The sequence below is a fragment of the Cydia strobilella genome, chromosome 3 (genome assembly GCF_947568885.1).
Source record: "Cydia strobilella chromosome 3, ilCydStro3.1, whole genome shotgun sequence".
Lineage (NCBI taxonomy): Eukaryota > Metazoa > Arthropoda > Insecta > Lepidoptera > Tortricidae > Cydia > Cydia strobilella.
Window position 1 is genome coordinate 8273110 of NC_086043.1, and position 11940 is coordinate 8285049.

The 11940-nt window shown below is 35.9% G+C and overlaps 1 protein-coding gene across 4 annotated transcripts; it reads right to left on the reverse strand.

Moving 5' to 3' along the window:
* Positions 1-57: 57 nt before the first annotated feature.
* On the reverse strand, positions 58-11471 carry LOC134756275 (uncharacterized). 4 transcript variants are annotated; one of them, XM_063693106.1, is made up of 5 exons: positions 11236-11471; positions 7844-8053; positions 5076-5157; positions 3936-3968; positions 58-550 (listed from the first exon to the last, which is right to left on the reverse strand). In XM_063693106.1, the coding sequence occupies exons 1-5, from the start codon at positions 11366-11368 to the stop codon at positions 538-540; spliced, it is 471 nt and encodes a 156-aa protein (XP_063549176.1). In that variant the 5' UTR covers positions 11369-11471; the 3' UTR covers positions 58-537. The 4 variants fall into 4 exon arrangements, with proteins under 4 accessions (XP_063549176.1, XP_063549174.1, XP_063549175.1 ...); XM_063693104.1 differs by having other exon boundaries at positions 5010-5157; positions 11236-11470; XM_063693105.1 differs by lacking the exon at positions 3936-3968 and having other exon boundaries at positions 5010-5157; positions 11236-11450.
* Positions 11472-11940: the final 469 nt, after the last annotated feature.

Consider the following 11940-nt stretch of genomic DNA (forward strand, 5'->3'; position numbering starts at 1 on the left):
TTTATATTTTTTAACTTAGGTGGTTTGTATAACTAGGTATAAAATAAAACCAACAAATATAATGAAATTATTTATACAAACAAATTGTAACACTAAATTACTAGAAGCTCAGCATTTTACTATAAATATTATAGAAAACGCCCAAAATTCTAACTAATTACAAACAATTATAGCCTGGTGATAAGTTCGTGTCAGTCTGTTCGACCAGCGTACAAAATTTAAAACTTATTTTCAGATAATATGGCAGAAACAACATTTCAACGATACTTCCTTACTACAATGAATTGTACAATGAGCAAGAAAACGAAATTTTACCGAATTTTCGTTTCGTCGCTTATGATACAATTTTCACGGTTCAACTTTAGAGCACTGCTACAAATCCGCGACAAAACTTAATACTCATTGAAAATACTCATTTTCCAACCAACAAAACAAAATGTACACAATCTTAGCAAATACTTAAGTGATGCTCTTCTCGTTTTTCTGAAGTACGCTTGAGGCGACATCAGAAAACTCGCGCGGCGCGGCGCGACGCGACTAACCAGACCAGCTGCGAAACAAAAAAAAACGGTAGTGTTCAATTTAAATGATTAAAACATAAAATATATAGAAAACCTGTAACCCGAATACGGATTTTATCGTATAAAATAAAATGTAGCTGGGCAATAAAAGAAAAACATCGTTCAACATTTATTCGGCTACAGTATTGGTGATTTGAATATGAGTACCTACACTATTAATCGTAAAAAAAATGATAGGAAAACTAGTGGGTTTTATGCTCCTAAATAATTTAATTAATTTGAAAAATTATTGTACTGGGAAGCCCAAACTTCAGTGACGTTTCATTAATAGGTTTGATATAGATATTTTGTTTATGAACATGTTGGAATCCGCATTCTTTTGTACCAAGCTATAAAAATTGGGTTTTACCTAATCGAAATTGCCAGCAGTAAGCTGGGATGCTAAATATTCATATATCATCACCTCGTGATATAATATTTAAATATAATGGGCATTCAATAGAAACCGGTCGGCTTCACGAATAAAACAAATACTCTAATGATGCCCTTGCGTGTCCCACCAGACGACATATTGAAATAAAACATATATTTACTCCTTTTTCGTATGAGGCTCACGTACGGGAATTATAAACGACTTGTAATTTCTCTTAATTTTTGCAATGTTACCTAAATGCCGCGAAAATTAGGGTAATATTTTTCAAGTAAAGAGGTACTGATACTTTATAATTGTAACTTAAATGTATGACTTAGTGCAGAAATAAAGTATTTTTAAAGAATGTTTTTTATTGTTCTAGACTATAGTGTTCGACGAATCCGTAGCTATAAGTATTCAATGCAACCGGGATAAACGCTAAGATAACCTACTATAATGCAATATGTATATCTCTAACATTGAATATAGGTTGGCCTGCCTGGCCGCTGATTAAGTCGAGAAGCAGCCCTGAAGAAAGAGGCATATACTTTACTCCTTTATTTATAAAGAATTCGGGTTTAGGTTGGTAATAACTTCTCCAAGATACGAGGATTTTTTTGTATGGAAACCTTGGTAATAACTCCGTTCCTGAATTCTTGTAGATAATAAAATGTAAAAAGGAATATTTATTCATCCTGGAGAATTGCGCGTCCAAGACAATAGACTATACTCGCCTGGCCGAGATAATAAACAAAAACAAGCTTCCAGAAAAGAGATGATATCATCTTTCTAATTTTACCTAAATACTTTACTAATTGATCAAAAGACTAAAATAAACCCATAGTGAAATAAGTTAGCTTAGAGTACCTACTCACTCCATACATGACTTATCCTTAGGTCGACTTTACTTATTAATAATTACTTGTATGGGAGGTATGGTAATTTTTTTCGTGCGCTCAAATTACGGCACCTATGAAATTAAAACTGCACGAGGCCATGCGCTTGGCAAGGAACAGAACTCTATGGAGAAACCTGGTCTTCAGCAGAAGGACATGATGTCACGTTCCTCAGTATTGAGGGACCGGCTGAAGAAGAATAACAAGATGGTAATTTTTTAATAAGTTTTACACTCGCTTAAAACTTAATTCTTATCAAGGCCGTTTCTTGAGCCAGAAGGCGAAAAATCTCCTTATATGATCATATTTTTCTAAGAGACTTTGATATTCGTAGATGTGGAAAAAATATATGTAAGTATATTATCTTTAATAACACATCTTCCGATACACGAATTATGACACTTCGCTCGATACAATTCCCAAAGTAACCTCTAACTGACATTTAATCAAACTTTACTCGGTTATTTATTATGTGACTTATTATTTTATTATGTTACTAGTAGATTGTGTGACAAGAGAGCAAAATGACATATATTTACGGCGAGGGCGTACATTGAATCCTGAACGAAGCGAATGATTTTATAATTGAATACTGAGCGTAGCGAGGGATTCTAAAATAGAATCTTGAGCGTAGTGAGGGATTCAAGTGATAACACCCAAGGTGGAAATAATTTTGCTACCATGTGAAACATACTGTTTTTCAGATCACCTATGAGGAAATTATTATGTTCCAAAATATTAATTAGGTACCTTTAGGTAAAATAGTACGCAAAAAAGAAAAAATCGTTAGAGTTTTGAATGATTCACGGTCTATATCCCGGTCAATATAAGTCTAAGAAAAATCGTGTCCTAGAACAGAAAAGTGCCACTTTGATCCCTCCTAGCAGGGAAGAAAAGTGCCACTTTGATCCCTCCTAGCGGGGAAGAATAATCCCTTTTTCGAATAGGTGATGTGAAATACGTAGTAATTTTACAGCTTTCGAATTTTGATATTGTAAGGCAACGTTTTTAAAATGAATAAAAATCGACAAAATTCGATCAAAATTGACACTTGGCGGGCATGGTCTTTCCCGTTCTTTCTTGCGAAATGTGCCAGTGATAGCGGCAAACCGATGGAACGGCCTTAAGCTAAAATCTTATTATAAATATGTTTTCACAAAGCTCGTTTCAAAATTATAAATGGGCTTTTATCTATGTATGAAGTGATCACTTTAAAGTTTTTTATTTTTCTACAAATAAAATATCTTTGAGTTTGAAAAGGAAGCTGCATAAGCCTGTTTACAAATTAGCTATGTTAATACCTACGCGAATACAATATCAAACGAGATTGTAAAAAGCATTTAAGTAACCAGCCCATCCGTCTGTCACCAGGCTGTATCTCATGAACCGTGATAGCTAGACAACTGAAATTTTCACAGATGATGTATAGTTGCCGCTATAATAACAAATACTAAAAAGTACGGAACCCTCGGTGGGCGAGTCCGACTCGCACTTGTTTGTATAACGTTTTTATTTTAAATACCGTCGGCCCCTTACACCTTTGGAGTTGTAAAGGCCTCCTATGACGATAATGGTTACAAAATTTGCATAAAATTCAACGTAAAAATTACTTCATTAAATTCACTAGCATAGGACAAAGAGCATGAGATGAAATGCATGTATAAAAATATACATAGACTGAGTCATCCTAAAGGTAGATCTCGATGTTACAATTAGTCAAGGTCTTTTCAATTTAAATAACAATAACAGGCTTATATTTTGGTAGATTCCCTTTTAACTGCAAGTTGCAATCGTAATTCACCATTTTTTTAAGATTATCAATTCTCAAACTACAGTTATTTAGGCTAAGACCTCGTTAAGAACTTGTTAACACTTACTATTAGCAGCAGTGCTTAGAAGAGCATAATGATATTCGCAAACCGTGCAAAGAGATATAGAGTTCAAATTAGTACACAATCTCTTCGACAGTCAGACGCCGGGGGATGGGAACGTCGAACCAATTTTAAAAATCGTATTAGCGTTCATGCAGGTGTTAACAGGGTAAGTGCATTAAGCTCAGAAGGCTAACTACGTGGATAAAATAAGGCACTTTGCTACTGCACTCACCTATGTACTTCTACGTCATATGAGGGAGCATGGCTGGAAAATTTATTAGCTATTTAATACAACGAATTTAAATTATTGAACTCCTTAATTAAATGGTAAGTTGGTAAGTAAAGAGTTTTAGTAATCATATTAAATACATGAATAGAATCTCTGAGTATGTATGCGTTTGTTTTATGGTGGTATTGAGTGATATTTCGTGAGCTAAATAAATGCTTACCTACGTATCATATTTCTAATGATTCTGCTAGGTTAGCGTGTTTTTCGAGATGCAGAGGGCTTTAATGACCTCAGAGTTAGCGTGGGTGCGAATTTTTTATATATAGGTAGACGACCTATTTTCATACTTTAACGAGGTTTTATTAGAAAATGTAATATGTTTTTCAAGCTATCGTCAACCATTTGCTAGTTTACCTTTGACATATATTATGATAATTATATCGCAGTTTACAAACGTTGAGTAAAACGTTAATAGACTTAGAATTCCATCAAATACTTATTTGGTCAAACTCGTTCCCAATTGGATTAACATTTTATAGTTAACGTTTGAAGCATGAAATGATAATTGCTTAAAGCTATGAATGACAGCGCAAAATTATCCAAGAACATGTTATGTATCATCGAGTCATGATACATTGTAATATTCAAAGTAAACATGTTAAGCCTGGAAGTAAATTCGACTTATCTTATGACAGCTCGTGATGATATAATAATCATATGCCCACTTGCCCAGCTATCCCAGGCTCCAGGCTCCCAAAGTGAGAGCCGTGTAATAATTCCGAGACAACGCTAGTAGCATGATGGTCTTGGTGATGAAGCTAATTTGAAAACTGATGTAAGATATAGACGGCAAACAGTTATGTTTTCTGTTCAAAAAAATTTATCTCTCCATTTTTGAATAATAACAGTAAAACATTTATATAATTAGATTGTAATTTACATAACCAGTCTCGAAGAAGTTAGTATACCTACGGTGAGAAAAATCAAAAGACGAGCTGTCAAAAAACAAAGTAGAACTCCCTTCCGGATGAGTTGTTATTGTATTAGGCGCTAGCGATGTTTGTTAAGACCAATCACCTGTTATATGAATACGAATGGCCGTGTTGAGCAGCGCTGACGACGCTGACGGTGGTCGGTACTGACTTGTGCTTGCTCTTGAGCGCAATGGCGCCGGCAACTCCCGCGCCGACCGCGCCGATCTTTGCCGCCTTCAGCCCAAGGGCACCTGAAAGATCGCAACATCACAATAAAATGGAAATCTAAAACCTTTACAGCAGATAACGCCACTAACGCTAAGTTCCCTTAACTGATGAGATGATAGACGCTAATGTAAAACTGCCATAAAAGTAGATCGTATTAGAATTAGAGCAAAGGAGGACTTGAATTTGGTCTAATTGATGCATATTTATAAAATTAATGTAAACAAATAGTGATGGTGGGATGCTCCATTTTAATAATGACGTTAAAAAGTAATCAACAGGTTTACAAGTGTTCTCATCCTTTTATAGATAGCAAACTGCAGTACGTTATAGCTAGCTATAACTAAATCAAGCAAGTTATGTAAAATTATCTAAACACAACTTTATTGTTAAGAGATTCTTCTGCTTGTATGTACTTACGTCTACGTGTATGCACCTTCGCCTTAAATATTACGTTTCTATATGTTTTTTAATTTTATTTGAACAAGTATATAAATAAGTAAATACTCGTTTCATATTAAAAATTTTGTTTTGAAATTGAATTGTTTTTGTTTTTGTATTGACTTTTACCTGAATAAATGATTTATTATTAAAATTTTGTGAGGTAGATATATTTAAAATTTGGTAAGAAAAATAATATTAAACACTTTCAAGCAACAGGTATCTATAACAGCCAAATTAAATAGGTACTCAACAATTTAATTTTTACTTAATTATTATTTCGGTCAACAGTCTCACGGCTTAACCTATGATTATTCAATTGAAAGGAATTTTCCGGACGTAGGTATTGGAAAATGAATAAACGCTAAGTGACAATGGGTTCCCACACAAACATTACGTCGTAAACCAAATACATACACTGAGATATGCTAAATGGCATTGACCCATACACAAAATGTTCTTTTACCGGATTTTACCTTTATGTTACGTTAGATGTTATATCTAGTAATAGTGATGTGATGACCGATGACACAAGACAAGGTAAATTTGCGATATAGCATTCTATGGCAATTAATAATGTCCCTCTATTGACAAGGACAATATTTATATATGATTATGTGGAATAGCTATTACAAGTAAGTATTGGAAGAGTGTAAACAAACTCGGCCACGATATTTGCCTTAAGATTATAGGTCAATACGGATTTAGCAGATTGGATTACTGTAACCTTGAATTAGTTTACCCCGAGATATTTATTGTGTGTCCTGTCATGTGTGCCCTAACTAAATTATCTGATGTCTCTTTGATTTATTATTAGATTACAGATGTAGTCAAAGGCTATTTTAGATTTAAGCTAGTTATTAATCTTACCTAAAACATTGCCATGTAGAATGTTGCCAAGACGAAAGTGTCACGAAACCATAAGGCTTGCACTGTCAAAAAGTTATCAGATCTCTTGTAGAGCCAAGCTTCTGACTCTACAAGCCCTAAACTTCACAAACTCTACACCTTAGCCAAAATATGTGGCTTGGCCGTTTCGCTACCGTCACATGAGCGTCAGGTGAAAAATGTATTCATTATTTCTTATTATACAATAGTTCTTGTAGTAACCCAAGGTATCTGGTGGTATCTGGTATAACCCAACTTATAAGGGTTCAAAAAAACGACAAAGCGCTTCGAGAAAAGGTAGGTAGTTCCCTTGCGCTTCGCTTTGCTCGTCTTAGCTCGTCAGATTTAGTTTAGTAGTACCACTGTATATATATGTATATCAATTATGTAAATAAATTATAACGTCAAAGCCTAGCTCTGAGAATTAATTACGTAAGTAAGTATTATATTTGACCGTTCCTTCGTCCTTACCTACCTATTATTATTATTCATTTATTCATAAAACAATTTTACATTGTGTTTGAATTTATAAATTACTTAAAACTACATGATTCTACCTATTCTACTTAGGTCAATCTGAAAGAGAATCGTTAAGAGATAATTATGCATTCATCTATGTTCTTTTTTACAAATACAGTCAAACTTTTTATTTACCTAAAGCACAATATTTGCCAAAATGATTTTATTCATAATGTCACAATATAACGCAGCGTACTACGTAGGCGAACAACACGCGAACGCGAAGCGGCGCGGAGCGGGGTGAATAAATCCTTTGATACCTACCTATAGAAGTGTCCCTGTCCCAATCATGTGCTCGGCCTACAGTAGGCCGAGCACATGATTGGCGCGACAGTATCTCGCCGCAGATAGACTACCCGTCTATTACTAACTGTATGAATTAAACAGAGATACTCTCGCGCCAATCATGTGCTAGCCCGGCTGGGCGATCTCGTTGCGAACGCGAACGCCTTGGGCTTGGGACCGCCGCGCCGCGCCGCGCCGCTTCGCTTCGCGTTTGCGAGTGTTCGCCTACGTAAGACGCAGCGTAAGCAAATATAATTACGTTGGTTTCGTACACGGTCACAGTGACCTATGAGCTCTTGTTATTCCAAATATTTCATATGTTCGTGACAAGGTCTCACCGTAAACACACCGCATGCTTAGCAGCTCTGCAACCTTTTCTGATTCACTAACAGGAACATAAAAAACACTACGAATACGTACAGAGATGTTACATTTAGGGCCACTTGCACCATCCCACTAACCTGGGGTTAGCCGGTTAAACCTGGAGTTACCATGGTGACCAGTACAATTTATCACTGGGTTAATGGGTTAACCCCGGGTTAGTGGTATGGTCCAAGTGGCGCTTAGTAAATTTCATACCAAGCAGCAATTTCTTCTTCAAGAGTAGAAGGCCCCTCTTGGTCCTGGGGCTCCTTTCGAGCTCGGGGGTGTCGTAAAGAGCCTCTTGGACCTGTTCGGGTTGTTGGAGCGCCTCCACTGCCGGGTATCGCTCGTAGTGGGCCCCCGCCACCACTACCGCCACCAGGCACGCGAGAACGATCATCGTGGACGACTGCATTTCTCTGGTTTCTGGAAAACACAAAGGTGTAACTTGGTCGTGTAAATATCACTTTAGTTGTGCATAAATTTGAGCCCTTATTTGTAGACTTTTATTTATATTACATGGTATTTATAAATTCTATTACAGATTGCATTGTTGTATACATACATATATACTTATAATCACGCCTATTTCCCGGAGAGGTAGGCAGAGACCACGGATTTCCACTTGCTACGATCCTGACATACCTCTTTCGCTTACCTGACACACCTCTGTTTTATTAATTTAATAAACAAAGGGTTATTATTTATAAATGAAAATAGAACAGCTTTCTGCAAATTTGTGTGTACATTTTGGCTGTCTGTAATTATGAGAGCCTTTCGTTTGCCAATACAATATCTGAATATCACAATCTGAATTTATTAATATCAATAAGAAGAAAATTTAAGTTGGAGAGTTTCTACATCTTCATTTGCTCTTTGCAAGGTACATTATATTGTCAATTTCATTAAGAACAAATTACTTACAGAATTATTCCTATGATCACGCTGGGGACCCGGAGTTTAGCCAATTTTTTTTGTAATCGTATTTAGTTTAGAGCAATAAATCGTAAGTTACAGAAAACACCCAACTTTTAGAAAAACAACCACTAGGTACTTTGAATATATACTTTGTCAAGCCATTTGAGTCAGTAGAAAAGAGCGGCAAATTAAAAAAATGTAGTCGCAAAGAGTTATCGTCCCATACAAAATTTGAATCTCGCGCCTTTTCTACTGACAAACTTGTTTGACCAGCTATATATATTAAAGTGTCAATGTGTTGTTGGTTTGTTTGAAGTCAACACACAAAACCTTTGTTATGGCAACACGTACATAATAACGTCGGATACTTTGTACGGAAAAACGATGATCTTGGTCGACTGCATTTGTCCGATTTCTGGAAACACGTTCAATGGCCATTACGGCTAGGGCTGGCATAACATAAGTTGCAGACGCCTGGACGTTAAATCGAGGAAATCAGGGTTAGCCCCGGACACCTTAGAAAATTATAATGTAATATTAAAAAAAAGATTCTACTGACACAAAAGGTTTGCGGGTAATCGGAAAACTTTAACAAATTCCCTGGTGTTGACACTAAAAGCCCTTAGGAACTTTATTTGAAAACGTTCCAACTTAAAAAAATCGCTTAGTCACTGATGCGCTTATCCATAGGCAACACTGAAAGTTCTTAGTAAGGCACACTTAGAGATCATATACTAAAAAAAAAAGCATTAAATTTACGAAAATATGTCACATGGCTATCATTTGTATTTTCAAGATTGTTGAAAATTTTGAAAATTTATCTCGTCCGTTATTCCTATTTTGACCCGACAAACTTTTCGTGTCATAATTTTATACAACTTTCATTGTGGGCTCACCCAACAACAGAGTTATCATAGTTATATTTTTCTGGTTCTGTTTACCTTCAGAGTTTACGGCTATTTAAGTACAGTGTTTACGTTTAGAATTTCAAATTTAATCGCTTCTGCGTTTCAATGCGAATGAAAATCTAAATATGTGGTCAGGAAGCACGCAAATAAAGAGTGATGAGTGAAAGAGTGACTGCAGTTTTCTCTATTCTAAAAACTTTTAATTTGTCCCTCGTATGTAATTAGGTACATAGTATTTTTTGTGCAAACGACATACCTATAGACAATAAGAGACAAAGGCGAGATTTTTAAAGTACGAATAGATGGGCGATGGACAGCCCTGGTTACGGCTGATCCGTTGCGCGATTTCTGCGATTAAGTTACGTCTGATTGTTATGTTTGGCGTTAACTAATTACCTACTACAATCTAACGCTGACTTAACCACGCATATTAACTGGATGGTGAAACTTATTAGTCTATCATTAAATAGGTACTTATAGACATCTTCGATTAAATAAAGATAGTTAAATAAAATTACAGGACAATTTTTAGTAAAAATTGTCCTGTAATTTTATTTTTAACTATCTTTATTCGTAGGTTGATCTGTGTAAAGAATTTTTACACAGATCAACCTAGTCCCACAGTAAGCTCAGTAAGTACTTTAAGAACAAATTAAATTACATTCTTATGAAAATATTTTAATTTGTGTTTTTACAAGTAGTCACACTACTATTTAAACTATAAACGAAATAAATATCATATACAAAGGAAAAAATTACCAGGGCCTCCAGTGCCCGGGGCTGGAATCGAACCAGTTAACGCTCCGTAGCGAACGAAACGCAACTCTCTCTATCGCACTTATATGGAAGAGTGATAGAGATTACTACGTGAATGATTAACATCTTGTCTACGCACCCAGAACCCTACACTAACCATGGCCCGACCTGCTCTTGCAAAATTTACATGCGGCATATTCTGAGGAACACATCATCTTACGAATATTATTTGCTATTTCAAGCACGTTCAACATCATGATAATCTCATTATCAAAGTCGCAAAAGACTTACGTATGTAGCTAATTATTATAATGATGAAACTTTATCCTTAAAATATTAATTAGATACTTATCATGTCTATCTGGTTAACTAACTAACTTTTCCAAATCTTTTGTTAAATTTATCTTACAACCGCGTAACTTAAAACTCCTAAGTATTATATAGCGCTCTTATGAAGTTGTAAACATCCTTGAAATATTCATCTCAGTATTGCTATAAAACTATTTTTAACTAAAATGTTTTCCAATGATACCAGAACTGAATTTTTTTAAATCCATAAAATGTTCGAACGAACGTAAATACTTTCAGATAAAAAGAACGCTGCAAGGAAGCATACCTCCGGAAATTGAGACATTTCTATTTGGTTTTCGTTGAACATTTCCTAGCCATCTCCTTGGCGATCCGGTTGCGGGTGGCGCGAGGAAACATTTTCTATCAGCACCAATACAAATGTACCAGCGTCTCGCCGAGCCGATACCTACGTTAAGGTATCCTACGCGAAAATAAGTACGCAGACTACGACAAACAGACACGAGGCCGGCGTCGATTATGATGCAATGACCCATGAAGATAGCTATCACAACGACCTTGGTTATAATACTGACATCAATTTAATAATAAATTGATGTATAAATTATACATAATCAAATATTTTACGAGTAGTCTATAGGGTTTGGTTACCGTTATAAAACCGTTAAACACTTTTTTCCGCTAAACTAAGCGACGGCTCCTTAATATAGGTACTACCTTGGCTTGTTTGTTTGCCCGGTACACAACACAGCACTGCAGTCACAGACACACAGATGACAAGGAATCGGTGTCGAATTCTTATATAGACTGCAAAAGCGAAGCCCGAGGGGAGGGCGCATGGACGATGCATGCCTAATTGCTTATGGCAGAGTGAGCACGGAGCCACTCGCGTTACGTCGGGTTCAAGGAAGCGCTGGACACGGCATTGTGACGCCTCCTGTGGCCGCAGAGAACTCATCCATTCATTGTCTGTACGCTCGATCACATTCACCAGACGATTTTCGGATTATTAAAGCCCAGCCAGCGTCGTTTATCATCTGTCCCGGGCAAAATACTTGGTTAGAATTATTCTCATAGTTAGAATTAAATTAAAGATGATTAATTGCAGTAATGACCTTAAAACTATTACTTTCTTTCTTTTACTGTGTTGACGGTAACTTAGGTACATCATGTACTTAAGTGTAAGTAATTTACATGACGTGATATGACATTTAAAAATCAACTCAATCATCCTCTCTCTCCACTTAAATTTTTTAATGCTTTATAATTGCAGCTTCCTCGTAAATATCGAGCCAATAAGACACCCTGTTAAGGCATACTGGTCGGGTTAAATTTATCTTTTCACATTATCCGAAATATCAATATACCGTATAATTTATCTGACAATGACGGTCAATTAAGTGAGACAGACCGATCATTTGA